The sequence below is a fragment of the Leuciscus leuciscus genome (assembly GCF_965113295.1).
Source record: "Leuciscus leuciscus genome assembly, chromosome: 6".
Lineage (NCBI taxonomy): Eukaryota > Metazoa > Chordata > Actinopteri > Cypriniformes > Leuciscidae > Leuciscus > Leuciscus leuciscus.
Window position 1 is genome coordinate 21,580,472 of NC_138730.1, and position 20,226 is coordinate 21,600,697.

General features: G+C 37.1%; 1 protein-coding gene across 2 annotated transcripts in view; it reads right to left on the reverse strand.

Annotated features, from left to right (window-relative positions):
- Positions 1–4,403: 4,403 nt before the first annotated feature.
- pbx1a (pre-B-cell leukemia homeobox 1a) overlaps positions 4,404–20,226 on the reverse strand; it is a 69,202-nt gene continuing 53,379 nt past the window's right edge. The window contains exons 3-9 of one of the 2 annotated variants that reach the window (XM_082172176.1): positions 14,888–15,132; positions 14,482–14,672; positions 14,143–14,278; positions 13,842–14,001; positions 11,996–12,105; positions 9,663–9,752; positions 4,404–7,048 (exon numbers count right to left, since the gene is read on the reverse strand). In XM_082172176.1, coding sequence (XP_082028302.1) covers positions 6,956–7,048; positions 9,663–9,752; positions 11,996–12,105; positions 13,842–14,001; positions 14,143–14,278; positions 14,482–14,672; positions 14,888–15,132 — 1,025 coding nt within the window. In that variant the 3' untranslated portion in view covers positions 4,404–6,955. The remainder of the gene's footprint in view (positions 7,049–9,662; positions 9,753–11,995; positions 12,106–13,841; positions 14,002–14,142; positions 14,279–14,481; positions 14,673–14,887; positions 15,133–20,226) is intronic. The other variant, XM_082172177.1, reaches the window with a different exon arrangement.

Below are 20,226 nucleotides of genomic sequence, written 5' to 3' on the forward strand. Positions count from 1 at the left end.
GAAGTGCTGCAGGGATGATGAATGTTTGCATGCCAAAACCCAGAAACAAGTTGGCATTTTAGCACTTCTGGCTACATACATGCATACATATAATGTCAAGTCAATGTTTTTTAAAAACATTTTTATGGGTTTTTGGTTAAATGCCTGAAATAAGGTCTGTACATCAGTAATTGTGATTTTATAATAATAATTTAAAAAAAAAAAAATATATATAAGCTTGTATGTGTCTCGAAAAAGGCAGTTGTTAACAAATGACTAAATGGGACTAAAGAGGTTGTCTGGGACTTGTTGTAAGGGTTATGTTTAGTCTCCTTTTTGCCTGAGTTCTCATTCATTATTTGTTGTCATGGTTATGATTGCTTTGTGCACCTGTTTCTTGTTCATTTCACTTTATTCTGTGTATTTAAACCCTCTGTTTAGTTCTACTTATTGCCCATTATTATCTTTGCTCTGTTAAAGCTGTTGTGTTTGTTTTCTCCTGTGGACTGTTCTTATGTTGGATTGCCTTCTTTGTTTTTGTTAATAAAGTTACACAGCTGTTATTTATCCACCACTTTGCTGTGCAGATCAGCTCTGCATTGGCAAATGGTTCCCTTGGCTCCACCACGGGCCACCGAGCCACCCCTTCGGCTTCGCCAGGCTCCGCCTTGGTCGTCAGTCCGACCGGCTACGCCTCAGGCCTCCGGGACACCCTGGCTCCACCTTGGCCACTTGTCACCGTGGCTACGCCTTGGCCTCCAGGACCTATGGTGTCGCCCAGTCTCTGTGTCTCCTCAGCTCCACCCTGGCTCCCCCCAACATCGGTTCTGCCTCGGGCCTTCGTCCTGTATATGCTCAAGGTCTTCAGCTGTCTCCTCAATCCACCATCTCCTGCCTGGTTCCTCCTTCTGTCAGCTCCTCCCAGTGTCATGTCTTCCAGTGTCCGTCTGTCCTCAGTTCTTCGACCACTTCCAGAGCCCCCACCCTTCCTCCTCTGTTCGAATTTGTTTGCTGTTATGGCGAAGACGCCTTCCGGGAGGGGGTGTAATGTAAGGGTTATGTTTATTTTTTATTTTGTTTTAGTTTGGTTTTCCCTGTTTCTGTTTGCCTGAGTTGATTATTAGTTGTCATGGTTACTTATTGCTTTGTGCACCTGTTTCTTGATGGTTTTCTCTGGTGTATTTTGATGAACAAAACATGTAAGATAATTAAACTATGAATCACTATGGGAACCAACTTCCGGGTTTGACTTGTTTGAGCCAATGTTACGGTTGGGCTGCTATGTTTATATTGAAATGTGAGAACAAAAACGCACCAACCTTCACATTTTTTCACACTTGTAATTTTTACATACAATTAAACTCAGATTTAAAACTCTCTACAGACAGGACCTAAGATTTTTAATACAACTTTTAGTGGTCTCAAATACAGTAGAAAACTTAAATTGAAAATAATCAGACATTCACTGCTCATACGACTCAGTTTTTTTGTTGGGGGAAAATACATGGACTCAGTATAATTTAAAGTTGGCTGGAAGCTGCTCAATATTTTACTGGCACCAAAGCTTATGTGTGCAGAACTCAGATAATTCTGCAGGTTTCACAAAGAAAGCCTTTGCGAGTGTCAGGAAGGGGATTTCTCATCCCTCCTGCGAGTGGCTGATATGCAGAGCCTGTGCGTCTGGACCAGACGGCCTATCTCTGGGATTTGTCCTGTCCTTTCAAACCTGAGAAGATCAGTCGTGAGATGGAATGCCAAATGACACAGAGGCGACCGGGGAGGCTCCTACAGCGCTAAACAGATAAAAAGAATTAAACGGAACTGGTCACAGATGTTCCTATTGCCCTTTTTAATTTCCCAATGCACAGTGCTGGATTCACTGTCAGTAGCATTGAATGTGTTCTCCTGGTATATGAATGAAGAAAAACAAAATAGCTTGCAATATCAATGGTCACAGTCAAAAGGATTATATATATATATATATATATATATTAGGGCTGGGGGAATTAGCCCTGGAAAAGCAAAGTCCGCTCAAATAACGTGAAATTTCTCAGTAGTAGACTTCTGTTTGCTTAGCTGGTATAGCCATGCCGGGCAACAATGGTAAAATGACTTGCCCTGATCACATGCTCTGGTAATAATAGCTTTGTAGGACTATATTTTATTTGGATGATTATTGAAAAAGAATAATATATTGATATATTGATGTTTAATATTATTTTAATATAGGGCTATTTTCTGTTCCTTTTTTTTTTTCCTGTGTTGTTTCATTTAATTAGGTGATTCTAAGTTTAAATATTGATGATTACAAGCTTGGGGGAAATACAATTAATTGCAATTAATTACAGCAAATTGTGCAATTAATTAGTTCTTTTTTTTTTATCGATTCCCAGCCCTAAAATATATATATATATATATATATATTTATTTGTTGTTTCAATGGGGATTAGGCTAATTCAGGGATTTTTGTATTGTTGTCTATTTTAAAAATCACACTGTTCTATTAACTATAATGGCAAAATAAGCTGGATTTTAATATACATCCGTGTGACCATCCTCTGTCTGGAGATCTAGATATATATCTACGACTTTCAGCAACTATATTTCCCCTGTGGAAGCGAAACAAGACTTGACATTACAGAGGACAATTTCACATTTCATTTCTGTTAGCGTTCACATCTCTCTCTCACGTGTTGACAAGTGGAAGATGTGGATGAGCGGGATTGAGGATGTGTAGGGTGAAAGACGTGTGTGGGGTTGTTTGCGGTTTGGAGGTGGGAGACTGGGTCAGTATGGGCCTGTGGAGGTGGGAGACATGTTAAAACCCTCGTGCCCCTCACACTCATCAGCCCCCCTCATTGAAGGCAGTGAGAAATGGCTGCCAGAATATGTATTTAAAACAAACTGCCAGTACTCCTGAGGCCAAGCAGCCCAAAGCTGTTCTGAGTCCAGAGGCATGAGACCCTGACAGACCTGTGAAGTCGAGGTCTGACCTTGGCCCACTTTCACTCTCGGCACGAGGAAATGACAGAACTCATGGAGCAGGAACATGATGACATTCAGGTAGTGAGTTGCAGAGATCTTATTGATATTCATGCCTGGACCATCTAGAAATAAATGTATATTTATCTATATTTGTGTTTAGGAATGGAATGGAGTCACAAATCAGTCAAATAAAGAAGTTGATTATTTACTGTAACAACCATCTATTTGTTTATGTGTCTCCACAGCACAAAGTGGTTTGGCAAAAATGTTAATTGTTATGAATCTGATTAAATGATAATTTTAGTAATCATAAAATAATCTAATTTAATTAAAAAAAAAACGTTTTAATATGCTAAGTTATAATAAAAAAATAATCATTTAAAATAATTGTTAAAAATGGATATCAATCACCAGTTTTTGTTTTATTTAAAACTTTTTTTGTTATTTTTGTGCCAAAAATCTGATTCATTACACACACTTTAAAAGCCACAAAGTATCCTTCAAATGTATTATGGTGCTTTCTATCTCAAACGATACATTTATCTTCATTCTTGAAACATTTGTAAAAACAGATGTTTTTACCTTATTTGGTTACACTACCATTCAAAATTTTGTTTTTGTTTTGTAAAGATGTTTTGCTTTTATTCACCACAAATGCATTAAATTGATCAAAAGTGACAGTAAAGACATTTACGTTACAAGTTTTCTTTTTCAAATAAATGCTGTTCATTCTATTCATCAAAGAATCCTGATTGTAAAAAATCTATCACAGCTTCTACAAAAAATATTAACGACCACAACTGTTTATAACATTGAAATTAGTAAGAAATGTTTCTTGAGCAGCAAATCAGCATATTAGAACGATTTCTGAAGGATCATGTGACACTGAAACTGGAGTAATGATGCTGAAAATTCAGCTTTGCTCAGGTTTAAAACCTTTTCAATTAGAAAAGTTATTTTGAATTGTAATAATCTTTTCAGTTTTACTGTTTTTACTTTATTTTGATCAAATAAAGGCAGCCTTAAAACATTTATAAAAAATGTATCTGAAAATTTAACAGTAATGTATATTTGCAGACAATAAATAAATAAATAAATAAATAATAAAAAACCTTATGGGAAAAAAAATACATCAGGATTTACTTAAAACACTGCAGTATTTTATTGTAAGCAAAACACATGCAACGAAGTAAAATGGGATAATTTGTTAAGGGCTGAATTTAAAATATCAGGCTATGAAAAGATGTGATATTGGACAAGAAATGTGCAAAATCTAAGTCGTGGATTGAGTTGACTAATGCCATGTGTGATACACTGTGTATCCATATTTCCTTTACTGTACTAAAATGGTCCCTAAACATAAATTGGAGAACAAGAAAAGCCTTAAACCCTGTAAAACCTTTATAAAAAATAACACCAAAACAGAGAATCTCACAAAATACATACTGATGTGTATCAATACTGTTCAGTGAGCAATACAACATTTATTGATGATAATCATGTCAATTTTGAGACAAAGTTTGTGGGAATTGTGGCGGAAACCCAAACACAATAGTGTGGACTTCAATGCTTCATATGGTACATAATCGTGAAGTCTAATAATGCATTTATAGCAGGTGCGGTCAAGTCTATTTCACAAAATATATATACATTTTCACAATGGCAACCATCAGCAAACTAGAATTTGTGTTCTTATGTGTCAAAAGTATGTCATTCAAATAACAGATGTTTGTATTTCCATATGGATTAGCATGATTATCTTCAAACTATTACAAAAACAAAAACAAAAAAACAATATGGTGTTTAAGAATGTCTTGAGAATGAGAGCTAAACAAAAGCTAAAAAAAACAAGAAACAAAAGAAAGAAAAAAAAAATCATCAAAGCCATTATTGAAGGCAAAGGCAATGAAATATCGGTCACATATTTCTGTTTTTTATACATACATAAGCTACTTTCAGTTTTTACATTTTTGGTTTTGATAGTGAATAGATATGAACATTCCCAAACATTTCCCCCCAAAAATCCATTACAGAGGTGGAGCTTCTTCCTTTTTGGCAATGTTTTTGGTAGAACGTGTGTTAGAGAGCACAAATCAACGGGGGGTGATATGCTATTAGAAACTGGAGTCATATTAGTGATACATACACATCAGAGCAGAGATGATCGACTGGCTTCACCTCAGGTCACGGTTTTAGAAATTGTTCAGAAGCCGCCGAACTGATTTCTGGGTTCGGGGGCAAAAGGGTCCATATAGACTGAATGGTTGTACGGCACTTTACCTGCATCAACACAGCTAAGAGTGACCGTCGAAATGTCCAAATCTTATTAACCTAATGACTTCCCCATTTAAATGGATTCTGATTCAATGTACTGCAAAACAAACTTCATTACCCGGAGCCCTGACAGACAGGGATATATTTTCAACAAAAATTAGTTAACTATTGAATTTTTCAAGATTTTTTTTGCAATTAGGCAGAAGCGCTACATCAGTCATGATTTCACAATGGAAACAGTGGCTTCTGCAATACAAATTGGCCAAAAGAAATGAAAAGACATGAGCAATCAGGTAGCGCTTGTCTGTTTTTCTAACTTCCTTACAAATGCTGCAGAAAACTGAGAAAAGCTCAATATGTTTAAACAGCTATGAGCATGATATTTCATATTCTTTTACATTGTTTACACAACGGATTTTGGTTACCAGCAACACTCAGCTGTAATGTAAAATGTACATAGCTTGTTTCTAAAACTGTACACTCACAGTTGAAATTACAGGGAAAACATCAAGACGTCAGGATAGCATTTGTTATGGCGTGGCCTTTTGATGAAATCCTCTGGGTTTTTGCTAGTCAACGGAACATAATAAGGAACAATCATTTTAAAAAGGGAGCATACTAAAACTAATAAAATGATAAAGAGCATTAGTGCTTGTTTTTGTCCATGATTTGGGGTAGAAAAGGACACCTGTTTGTATAAACCAAACAAATATATTGCTCTTTATGTCAAATTCCTTCACTTAAGGGAGAGAGGGAATAAGGGAGCGTTTGAAAGCAATCTGAAGTGAAAGCGGGGAGGAAATGTCATTATAGACCATAATGACTTGATGCTTCCGCCATTTCCGGAATCAGTTATATTTTCATCGACTCGCAGACGGTGTCCTCAAAAACAAACAGAGTGAGGAAATGACTCCAAATGAAATCTACGACGACAGAGTTGTTTGGACTGCTCTCTACGATAAAAGTAAGCATTTACCTTTATCTAATGGACAGCTTTTGATGGTTTTATGGGGAAAACATGATAATCAGCTTTCAACTGGTCAATGGAGTGACCTCCACATATCCTATTTCACGTTTTATACACAGATTTATAAGAAAAATCTGTTTTTATAGGGCAAAAATTGTCAAAGGAAATACATAAATACAGATGAATTGATATTGGAGGATCTTTTGAAAACTAAACAACAAAACAAACCAAAACAAATAGTCAATATATCACTATTGAACGAACAAAAGAGGCAATAATAATTGATCGTACCGATAAGGAGAGCTTCCTCCCAAGCACAATATCAAGTGGTATCTGTTTTTTTTTTTTTTTAGAAAACAAAGACTGTTGTTTTCTCATTTTTCTTTTTTCTTTTTGCTGAGAGGTAGAATGAAGCATTTAAATTGAAACACAACGACTGGTTGTTCCATCATAAACAATAGCCTCATAAGACTGAAACAGTCACAGGTTAGTTAGTCGCCCTGTGCCACCTAAAAGACACTGTGAAAACTGTACAAACACATCTTTTTTTTCCTTTTCTTTTTTAAAATTTTCAAATTCATAATTGTTTTCTAAAATCTTGTAAAGTATCCCAAATGTTCCATGGTGGTAATGGCATGATTGTGTATGACCATGTGGGACGTTAATCCGAATCTGCGGAGGGTGGATCGCTGGATCTTTAGCGAGAGCAGTCTGAAGATCCCACGCGCTTTTGTGGATGGATGGTGCTGATCAGTTGGAGGTGTCGGAATGGACACTCCCGGGTCCTTCCGTGGGCGAGGTCACTGAGGAGGGTGTCGGGGCGTCTTGCCAGCCGCCGTTCGCCTTTCATGAGGAAAAAAGCAAAAAGACAAAATGATGAAGTGTACATTTCCAAACACAACGCTCATTCGACTGAAAAGACGTATGCGAAACGAAATCGAAACGAGAGCGACCATAATGAATTCCCTCACTATAAACACACTTTTGCAGAAAGTGAGTCACAAAGTGAGGCAGTAAAAAGGAACGACATTATGCTGCATATTACGAGTCATAGCGAGTCATTTCCAGAACACGATTTTCAAAAGACAGATGATGGAGGAATCAATTATTGCAAATTATCACATTGGCTAAAGGAATGAAAGTATAATTGGCACCTAAAATGGAGGCCATTTCATGTCCGGGAGACAGGTTGCCTAAAGAGCATTTGGGGCATTAATAGCAATTTCCATGCCATCAGAAAAAGGACTAGAAATGGGCTTTGGCAGCCTCTTATTTTCCCAGCCTGTTATTTTAGATAGAGGCAGTCTGTAATCAAAAAAAGAAAGAGCAGAGCGAGGAGAGAAAAAAACTTTTCAAATCTTCAGCTTTGGTGACACCCCATGTCTATTTCAAAGGCGTAATTACAGCGCATGGGCGAGAGGAAAGCTCCCCCACATAAACGCTTTATGTCTCAGGCCGTCATTATTCACAACCGGAAAAAAGGAGAATAACTTATCTGGGTGGAGAAGGAAAAACATCATGTTATTTAAGACAGTGAATTCTGTCTTAAATAAGATTGAGACACTTTCTCTGGCTACATTATCACAGCGTTGCGATGCAAATGTTCAGGATGCTGCTTTCTTCTTTTTTTAATTTATGGCGTTCATGTATAAAACAATGTTGATTTAATTATTGATACGAACATTAAATCAGTTAAGTTGACATTTATAAATCTGTATTATATTTTTACCTTAATACGAGACAACATTTTTAAAGGGGTTGTGAATTGAGAAATGAAATCCTCCTTGATCTTTTGGAATAAACGAGGTCATTGTACTATAAAAATATCCTGTGAGTTTGCCATAGATGGCACAGAAGCGCTGGGTCACTTCCACAGGACACACTCGGCTTTGCTTCAAGCCAGCTATTTAGAGAGACCATGTTAGTGTGTTTGTCTTTTTTTCCCTTTTTTTCCCCTCCTCACACTTTGCTGGCTCCCTGTCAGTGCTGTTAAGGTGGCAGATGTGTGATATGACCAATGCACTTGGATTGCTGTCCCAAATCTCTACTCAGCCCTCCCTTGAGACTGTCTGATCAATTTCCTCTGCTGGCGACACGGCTTGTCGCTGTGGATTTTACATGCTGGCCTCTGCCGCTTGTGTTCTCGTTCTCTCTCTCTCTCCCTCTCTCTTAAACACTCCTCCCCCAGTACAAAACTGATGGTTGGAGCTGCTCGTCTCCTCTGGTTAACACAATTCTTTTAATGTGCGCTCAGAGCTGTGGTGGAGGACACAATCGAAAGCTTTCAGAGTTTGATGGTCAGAAAAGCACCTGCATCTGGGCTTCTTTGATGCTGTTGGTGTTTATGTGGCTGAAGGAGCCATGGTAACGCTGACACTGATCATTTATGATTTACGTGTGCATATTTGCCACTGGCACCACTTATCAATATGGCAACAGACAAGCTAGAGCAGCTAAAGGTAAGCAGTGTCACCAAAATATTTTATAATAAAATATTACAATAATGAATGTGAGAGTATCTATATACTAGATATTTTAGTCTTGTCAATTAAACTAAAAACTAAAAAAAACGAATAATTTTTCTGCGATTAATCGCACCTAACATTCAAATTTTCAATATATTTTTATATTGTAATAATTTCACATTTAATCTCCAAATTAATATAGAAACAACATAAAGATAGTATAGCCTGTATTTTAAATATTTGTTTAATTGCATCTTATTAATAAAAGAAGGCCAGTAACACTGATGTGTGTATGAAATAAAAAAAAAAATCTAAATTTTAGCCATTAATTATAGGCATTCAGCATAATTAAAAGCTATAATTTTTTACATTTATTAGGCTTGAAAAAAAACAAAAAACTTAATTTTAGTGAACTTAAAACAATCTTCACATAAACCCATTATAATAAATGTCACATTTACCTCTGCCCAGACCTGTTTTAGTTGTTTTTGACCCATGTAAGCTTGTAAACAGTGCTTTAAGATTTTTAGGTAGGTCTAACAGGTAGGATATATGCAGAAATGTAATAAGTTATCAAACACTCCAGAATCTTCTCTGCAAAAATCATAAATTAAATATAAATTAATCCTTATTAAAGCTACAAAAGTTCATTCAAGACCAGTGAGTGATTTTCTCTTTTTCTTTTGTTCTTTGATTATCCTTAATGACAAACCGCAGTGGGTTTTATTTGGCTGCGGTCACTTTAAGACCTGCCGCACATGACGTGGATCTGAAATGCAGCTCTTTACGTTTATTTAACTCACTTTAAGAACATGAATGACTTTCCAGTGATTCATTAAAAAAGTGCGCATTAAATATGCTAAACTATGCTTCTTCTTTTTTTTTTACATCCCCAAATGTTTTAATATCAAGCTAATGGCACTGGTCTTGAGAATCAGGTCCAAGAGCAAAAGAAGAGAAGATCAGATTGAAGAGGCTAAGCATGGACTTACATTGATGCCCTGTGGACTGTATATCTGACTGGCAGCGAGGCTTTCACTGTATCCGCCTGTCTGACTGATAACATGGCGAAGAGTATCCACCTGCAGACAGAACAACACAACACAAACAAAAGACAGGGTCAGACAATACCTATACAAAACAAAGACGTTTGTGCTGAGAAAAGGTCACCCTGATATCAAAAGGATATTGGCAACCGAAAAGGTCATCAAATGTTGAATGAAATGTTTGTGCTGCAGATATCAAACAAAGGACACAATTTGTTCCAGAACTGATGAGAAAATAAACCCATGTTTACAATGTAATAGACAAATAATGTGAATGTGTGATTTTAGAGAATTAAATTTGATGAAAAACCCAAACCACAAATATACAAATTATAATTAATATATATTAAAAGTAGGGGTGCTGATTAAGGCAATTATTTAATTAGTTATGGAAATAATGCATTTAAAGCACCCACCCAGCCCCAGACCTACGTAGGTTAACAGTTCATTCAGTTGATTGGTGATGAACATGAACTCATTGTGTGATGCAGCCAATAGAATGCAGTTCGAATTTCACTAAAATTCAAGATATCAGGGAAAAATGCCCCGTATGAGTTTTTGTCTTATATATCATATGAAATAGTTAAGCAATATCACACTAGTATTTGTTTTTGTCTCAAATAGCATGAGTGCAAATGTGATATTGATTTTATACAACAGTTAGATAATATTGTGTTGTATGTTAAACACAATATTGTCTGTTTTGTTTTCGTTTATCTCATATTTGCAAAAGAAAAAAATCCTGTAAAGCCACAGCTAGCCTAAACATTTATGCGCAATATAAACGTTACACATAAACGTTTGTAATAAACATTTATTACCTGTAAATTCTATGTTGAATCAAATAAAATATTTTTTGTAGTGTTTGATTTGATGTTTTTCTCATTTAACACAATAATGACATTAAATTAAATGATCTTTTGGGGGTAATTTCTCAGACAAATTTGATATGCGATTTGGGACTTTAATTACTTGAAAAAACAAATTAAATAGCTTGACAAATAGCTTGACAGCCCTAATTAAAAACACACACACATACATGCATATATACATATACATATACATATATAAATGTAATAGCTTGACAGCCCTATTAAACACACACACACACACACACACACACACACACACACACACACACACACATATATATATATATGTGTGTGTGTGTGTGTGTGTGTGTGTGTGTGTGTGTGTGTGTGTGTGTGTGTGTGTGTGTGTGTGTGTGTGTGTGTGTGTGTGTGTGTGTGTGTGTGTGTGTGTGTGTGTGTGTGTGTGTGTGTGTGTGTGTGTTTAATTAGGGCTGTCAAGCTATTACATTTATATTTATATATATATATATATATATATATATATATATACATACATACACACATTTTATATTTTGATCAATTCTATCAAAACACATTAAATAACCTCATGTAAAATCTCTCTCATCTAATTCTTGCAGCACATGAACTCATTTCAGAAGATTTCCTCTGGGATTCCAGCACTGAATATTCATTAAGCACCCCGAGCCTTCGGAGAACTTGCTTCGTTATGGGAGGAAAATATTACGAATATTTGGATGCAAGCGTGCCGGGCAAGGTCAGGCAGCCACGGTGGCGGACGTGACAGCATGACAGATACGAAATCCCGCTGACAAGAGCTGTATTGTTTCCAAGACTGTCTTTGATGGTCTATTCATTTGGAAGTTGACAATGGCCACGAAGCAGTGTACGACTGCTGGAGGCAAACTGTAACCCCAGTCCGTTCTCAAGGTCAGGAGGACCGTCATGTCAGCCACGACTGAGCAGAAATCTACACGCGTCAGACACTAAGATGAGCGGGCTGGAGCTGAGAGATGAACTTTGTTGTGACAAGGATACATAACAAGATGTTGACTATTTTATCAGTTATGACAGAGACATGCCATTCGGTACTAACGAAGAAGGTTCCCTTGAAAATATTGGCTAACACAAGAACAAATTATTAGATTTCAGGAACAGCATGTGCCTGCTTGCAAAAGGGGTTCGGCGAAAAGCGAAGCTTAATTAACAAAAATACCCCACAAAAAGGCAGAAGCACTTTCCTAAGGTTCCTTTGTTAGAAATTCAATAAATATAACAAAAGAATTGGAGTACTAATGGTTCCAGGCCCACTGGGCAAGCCGCAGCCGTGACGTGATTTTGTGAGCTGGGTAATAAGGACCACCATTACGACAGCACAATGTGTGATTGGGTGTAATTGAATGAAATTAGTTACGGTCATCTACCCTTTCTCTCAGCACTACTCCCTACCTGTGACTGAACGTTGGCCCCCACTTGGGCCCCCTGGTATGAGTCCCCATTCAGAGACTGCACACTCATGAACAAGTCCCCGGAGTTCATATTAAAAGAGCCAGCGGAACCTAAGAAGAAGAGAGGCAGAGAGAGAGAGAGAAAGATAGGGATAGATAAAGACAAGAAACAGTCATGCAACAGTAAGACTGAAGTAAGGAGGGTTAGTAGTGCAGAGCTGTTAATTTAAGTGTGGGTTATATGATAAAAAACACACAGGCTTTGTTCCAAATGTCAGATCCAAGCTCAGATTGAGTCGAAAGAAATTATGATTAATATAAATCGATTTACAATTCATTCAGTCTCTAAAAGTACCTACTATTTCTGTTAGCTTAGCAACATGCCAATTAACTCTGTTGGCATCAATTCAGGGCTGGGAAATATGGCCAAAAATATTATCACAATATTCTTCCATACTGAAAATCAGTATTTATCACAGTATTCATTTAAGTATTTAAAACAGTGTGCATATCATGTGCTTTAGTATGTGTAGTAGATGAAATTGTGCCACTCATTCACACAAACACACATAATACGCAGACTTTTTAGCGATACACACCTGATCTTCTAGATGTTGGCTAAATATAGAAAATTACTCTATGGTTTATCATCAGTAATGCTGTGGATTTATTTTATTTATTTATTTATATTGATAAATAACTATATTGATTTATCGCCCAGCTCTAAATCAATTGTCTAGTCCAGTCTCCAGTGCGCTTCAAATAAGCACTATTTATTTATTTTTAATGCAAGAGAACATATTAAATCAGGTTCCATTTTATTAGGATGCTGTCTATATAGAAAGTAGACAGCAAGGAAGCTCACTAGGTTTTGAAACAGTCCTGCTGAACCTGCCTAAGGTTGTTTACTGTTCTCAGTCTGGTCATGCTGGTCTTTAGCTGATTGGCCAATACCCAAATCCCTCTAAAACCATCAAAACATTATGACAATAGACATTTCACAGAAATGTTGCTAATGTGACCGCACCTTTACCTTAGCAAAAAAAAGCTATTGAAGTGTTTCAAGAACAACAATGGGTGAAGAAGGGATTATTAATACTACTACAGTGATATCTAAGATGGACAGTACAGTTACTGTACACGGCCACAGCCAAGTCATTCAGGATGTGCTAATTGAGTCACACAAGGAATCAAAGAATGCTATTTGTCTTTTAATGGAGGAGACAACACAAGATGCCCTAGATGTTTAAGAGAGAGCAGGGCTTAACTTAATTTCCGCTTTAAAAGCCGCAGGGCACTAATCAAATGTACATGGACCTCTAATCACTTCAAGGCTATATGACAAAAGGCTTGACCATCTCTTCATAATGACATCCAGGAGGTCAACCAGACAACAGTGACCGAGCCGACTGATACCTTAGGTGCATTCGTTCCAGAATCCAGATAAAGCAAAATATCATTTTAGGCAAATAACTGTTAAGTCCAACTGGCAAAATAAAATAAAAAAGTAGATAAATAGTAAGCAGAGATTAGTAGAAGATACATTTTTGGTATTGAAAAGCGAGAGTTTTGTATGAGCTGTGCGGCAGGTCAAGCTGCTGATGTAGATAAAGAAGAGAAGGATTTAGATCTCCCTCAGAGAGGCATTATGGTAACGCTACAGTAAAGGAAGTGTATTGAAGGTAGGCAATTGTGGAATATTCAAAACACTACCATGGTGAACTTCTTTTTTTGCCAGTTGGTGACATTAAAGTTGTCATTTCTGCACCACATTCTAAAAACCTGTTGAAGACCAATGAAAAACAAGCACATCTGTTGTTTGTGTGTGGACTTACTGCAATACTCACCAGCTGAATTTGGTGTGGAAGGCGAGTTGGCTTGGCTGCCGTGGGTGGAGACGTTGGTTGCGGTAGCGGCGGTTCTGGCAGCGTACATGTTGGCTTCTTCTTGGAATTTTCCAATATTTTTCTTGTATCTGATTCTCTTATTTCCAAACCAGTTGGAAACCTGAGAAAACAAGAATTAATGGTTAAATCAGAATTGAACTTTAATGTTATTTGAGAGCTCTTGAGTTTCTTTGTACTACAAATGTCTAAGCATTCAATATCTTCTGTGTCACTGTATGAGGTGAAGGTTGGGGGGTCTCACCTGTGAGACTGTAATGGAGCATTTCTTTGCCAGCTCCTCCTTGGCCTCCTCGCTGGGGTACGGGTTGCTTAGGTGGGAGTAGAAGTATTCGTTCAGGATCTCTGTGGCTTGCTTATTAAAGTTTCTCCTTTTTCGTCTTATGGGAAATGACAGCACAGAAAGAAAGAGAGAGAGAAAGCGAGAAGGAGAAAGAGAGAATGAGAAAGGGAAAGACCAAAGCCAGCTTGATTCAAAGCTAGTGTTTAGAAAAGTCCTTCACATTTGAACCTGCTGTGTGAGATACTCATAAAATGTATGAGATACTTCCACCCACAAACACACGTATACACTCATACAGACCTGGCGTCGAGGAAGCGGGAGCGCAGGATCATGACCGCCTCGCAGGTGCTCTGCTTGAGCTGCATCTGGATGGAGCTGAATTTGCGATGGATGATGTTCACCATGCGCTCGATCTCTTTGGGGGAGATGGGCCGAGTGCGAGACTGCTCCCTCAGCAGGTTCATCACATGGGTTGTGAACTCATTACACGCCTGAACATGCACAGAAGGGCGGCACAAGGATCAGGATCATAACTACAGGAGCTGCTCTCCTGGACAAATATCCTATCCTGAGAAGAGTATGTGTGTGTTTTCTTTTCTTTTTTGGGGGGTGTGCTAAGGCCTACAGCATTTTGTTTTTGAAACATTTGAATTCACATAGGTCAGATCTAGGAGACTTTGTTTTATTCCAGGCTCTGTTCTCTCACCTGCTCATACTTCTCCAATTCTGTGTGGTAGATCTGACGGATCTGGGTCAGCTTAGCCCGGTAGTCTGAGTGTTCGGCCGAGTTATCGGACCCGGAACCACCTGTCGCAGCAGCGGCGGCGGCAGCTGCAGCCGACCCGCCTCCTTTCTCGGGACCGGACACGCCCTCGGCTAACAGCATGTTGTCCAATCGCATGAGTTGAGCATCTGGTGGCTCCTCCTCCTGAGCTCCACGGATACTGAGTACTGTCAAGAACGAAAGAGAGGATAAAAACTTTAGTCATTTTTGTAGGCTCAAATGCTAAAAACAGCCTTAAGTCGTCATCAAATAAATCCTGAAAGCCTCTTACTGGAAAATCTTCTGATATATTACTGTTTATGACCATGTAGAGGTCATTTCTGATAGTTTAGCTATTTGCAATTTCTCAATACAACACAAGAAGATCTTAATATTATTGATCTGCCTGCACTGACACCATTGTATGAGAATTGAACTGAGCTGGACGATGACATTACAGTTTTCTCCAGAGCTGTTGTTTAGATAAATGTACTAAATTAATAACTAATGATTTTTACAATGGAAATGAATCAACGCTGAGCTTACTTAAGCTGGACAATGACACTACTTTCTTTTAGAGCTGCTGTACAGCCAAAACAAACTTTGTTGCAGTATTTTCCTGTTATCACTCTAAAGCTAATTTGAAACAATCTGTATTGTAAAAAGCGCTATATAAATAGAGGTGACTTGACTTGACTCAAAAATGAGAAGCACATACAGTATGTTAATGTATACAGTTTTTCACAATTGCTAAGACACATTTCTTGAAACCTTCACCTTCACCCATTTTAAACACAAAACCAAATCTTCAAACTACATTCACAAAACTCTTCTGGCAAAACCAAAACCATTTCACCTACACTCAAAATCAAACAATGCTTTCAGATCATATACACAACAGTGTATATACAGTAACACTACAGGCCATTCATTAGACACTACATAACACAGCATCCAGAGCATGAGGTTCAAGAAACTAAGTATGCAATATACAGTAGACAAAATCTGTAATTACATAAAAAAGTATAGTAATTCCAACTAAGGTGAGTAAATAGTATACTGTATGTACTGCAAGTATAGCATTGTATTGAATATTGTAAACTATTGAATGTCTGTCAGAATTTGCATACTTTGAAAATACAGTAGTTGAAATGCAAACGGCCAAAAGGTCAAAGAAAACTCTAAATGAAAAGCATGTTACAGTACACTCTACAATGTTGTGCAACTGCAAAATCAATGTTAATGAGAGATTCATTGTGCCTCAGCATTATGTCTTCATGTTCGGTCCAGCCTGAGGACTTTTTCCACATTAAACCTTGTTTAAGTTTTACGGAAACAATGATTTATTCGACAAATGCGTTTAGGTCTTGGTTAAGAGAATGGGGTTTATTGTCTTAGCAATTGTGAAAAACTTTAATATGAGTGATCTCCATAAAGGTCAAGTTAAAGTAAATGTCTGCAATAAAATCAACATAATAACATCTCATTGTCTCCTTATGAGCTTTCATGGAGCTTGAGAAATGATATATGGCCTTCATTTTAATTGCTCTCTTCTTTGTGATAAAAAAAATGTGGAACTATACACTGATCTTGGCAGGGCGTGAGATAATAAAACCATCATTTCATTGATTTGCACTATAATTTAGAATAAATTATTATATCACAGCTCATTTTTGGTTCTTGATCTTGTGATATTTACCCAGTGAGGAGTAAAAGCATTAAATTATTATAATTTAAAGCATTATACTAAATTATTACTAAGATTATTACCCACCACACTGCTGCATTTTTCTTTATTTTCATATAACTGTCAAGTTCTCTGGAAATCTTTCTTTTTTCCAACTTAAGTCAATATACAATTAATCTCTACTCTTTGAATCTCTCTGATTTTAGTGATACACATGTACATGTACAGTATCACTGTTTATATTGGCTGTGTTACAAAGGTACTGAACAGTGAATGAACATCTACATTACAACAACATTTAACTCCACAGTGCAGGTCCAATTATTCCAAAGACCTTAATCACCTGATTTAAATGTAAAATATGGTCAAAAGTATTTGGTAAAATATGTTAAACAGAGCTAGGAGTAAGACACTGTTATTGGTAGCAGAAAGTATTATCAAATTAGCAAGAAACAAACATGCAAAGAGTGGAGGATGTTTAAGATTCTGTGTGGGTCTGGTTATTCCTAAACTAAGAAAAGAAGATTTTATAAGGACTCTCAGAGGAGTTTTTGCGGTGATATTAGACCATGATAAACTGTTGTATCTTTGTGTGCCACTAGATGTCTCTCCTTCTGTTCTGTTCAGGGACGGCAGACCGACAGCAGACAGAACCTGCACCAGCCATTGATTCAACAAAGAGCAACCTGAGACAGCACACAATTCCTGACTTACAAATAATCTCACAAACAACCATCCACACATTTTGCAAGAAGAACAGCTTCACGATAAAGATCCACAGTGGTAAACAATGTTAAATGTAAATAAAACCAATACTCCTTATATAAAGCAACAGTTCTGTCTTGGTTACAGTAACAGTGGACGTCAAGTGGTGACCAAACAGTATCAACATTGCTTATTTTAAGCAACTGCTTATTTGATTTTTCTTAAAATCTAATTTATATATACATATATAACAATATAACTATATATATATATATATATAATATAATATATATATATATATATATAAAAATAATTGAAAGGGTGCATTCACTTTATTTATTTTTAGATGACGTTAAAGGCTGTTATAATGTCACAAAAGATTTCAATTTGCTGTTCTTTTTAACTTTCTATTCATCGAAGAATCCTGAAAAAAAGTATACCAGTTTCTACAATGTTCTACAATAGAAACAATATTTTTAAAGTTACACAATATTACACTTTTTTTACAGAACATTTTGGCCAATTCCGATAACCGATAATGCTTTATATTTTAAAGCTGATAATCAATATATTGGCTGATAAATCTAAATCCAAATTTTTATTTAATTTTTGAGAGCCTGATTACAAAAACAAAAGTCTCACCATTAAAATCCATGTCCCAAGCACACAATTATAATGTTCTCATTACAAATGTATGTAGCCTACAATATATCATCAATCTACCATCATGGCGAACAGTGTGCATCTGAAGTGTTTCAGCTCAAGGAAATAATCAATTATTTATTTAATATATCGGCCAAATTTTCTTATCATGATAACATTAAAAATGAACATAAAGTATATCGGCCGATACCGATATATTGTTTTATTAGTTTTATTGTATATACCGATATATTGTTTTATTTTATTGTTTTTATTAGTGGATATAGTGGCCGATATATCGTGCATCCCTAGTTTTTACTGTATTTTTGATCAAATACATACAGCCTTTGAACAAAAATAATATTCACAAGTATTCACAAAATATGCGTATTTGGCGTGATGTCCGAGGAAAGTGCTACAAGTTTGGAATTTGGCCCCAAACCCAGAGCAAACCTGCAAAAACAACCAATGTCTGTTACTGTTGCAATGTACTGCAGTAGAGCCAATGCAAACGTTCCTGTGACATCATTCTGAAGATGACAGCGGAGGGTGATCTGTTTCCACAACCCAAACCCAATCAGCCCAGCCTCTTCCAATCAGCTCACTCCCACTGCAAATGTCAGGGGCCGTCAGAGGTCAAGAGGTCAGGGCACGGGTTGAGCGAGGTCAGATTTCTCCAGAGAACGCTGGCAGAACAGCAAACATCCTGCTTCTTTAGCGTGTCCTTCAGCGGCACTTGTACAGTATGTGTGTTTCTTTAAGTGATTCTTTTTCTTGAATTCTTCGCTTCAACTCTTCAGCCTGTTTTCAACCGATCTTGCTCTGCTTTTCAAATAACCATGTCTGTCCAATTTCAGGCTCGTCTCAACTGTCTGCCCACCCAACTATTTCACAGCGAATAAAAAAACACAAGCGTATATCAATAGCTCAAAAACAGAGAGAAAGAGCAAGTCTTTTATGCCTTTATAATAGAAAGAGACAGCAACAGTGGGACGTGACTGGTGTATGGCATCAACTAAAGAAACCCAGGCCCAGAAGTGTGCAACGTTCATCTGGAGAGGAAATCTAATGAGGCAAATAATGATTTATTCATTCCAACCATATCCTCCAGTGCACAATTAAATGCATGAAATATATTAAATAAATACAATGAATGCGGATAATCATACAATTCACTTTGCTGTTGCTTAATTACCCCAAACCGATGCAATGCACTTTATTTATTTTGATTCAGTAATGGCATGGCAATCGATTAGGCCGTAATGCTGCCGGCCCTGTGCGTGTGTGTGTGTGTGTGGTCCGTGCCCAATGCGCTGCTGATGTGAACTGAGCTGAACTCAACCACCCGCAGACAAACATTAGCAGTTTTCTGAGGAGAAGATCATTCTCTCTTTCTTTCTCTCTCTGTAGGGGAAGATGGAGTAAGACGACCCCCTTAAGAACTACAGCTACGTACACACTGACGTTCTGCCGTCTCGAGTGTTTGGTATCCGTTATTCTGACCAAAGAAATATTACAGTGACAAAAGACTCGTTATGTTCAGCATTTAAACTACAGCACAGTTGACGGAGGCGTCGTGTTTTGCTTATACTTAGAAAGGCTGCTTCACAGAGCGATATCTTGCAGTGTTGCCATGTCCACTCATTATAAGCGTTTTCGGACTTTTTTTTTTTTTGGTTGCCAGCCACCACCAGCATTTTTGATAATTTTCGCAAAATGTTCATGGCCCCCAAAAAGATTTGTTGTATGAATATCTGAATATGCAATATATCAACAGAAGGAACAGACACTGCTTAAAAAAAAAAAAAAAAAAGACAAAAAACATTTTATTCTAGCTTAATGCATTCTTTTTTACCAACACTTGAATGTGGGTAAGTTTCATAAACAAACGCAACATTTTGAAAAAAATCAAAAGACTACGTCTTGATCGGATTCAGAACGATGATCAAAACATAGATGGAGTAGATCGAGTCCATCAACACCCCCTAAGCTTCACAGTCCTATGTCGTCCTGGGTCGACAATACATTCAATTAGTTTAGGCAGTTTTGATTTATTATGCCGTTTAATGTTGATGATCGCATTATTTTAGATATGCATATTACATATGATATCGCTTGTTTATGCTTCTTCTTCACCTGTTTTTTGATCAATAGATTCAGTACTCTTTCAGAAGTTGCGTAATAGCGCCCCCTACCGCATAACAGTGAACAAACAGAAACCCGGAAATTTCCGTCAGTGTCGTGGGAA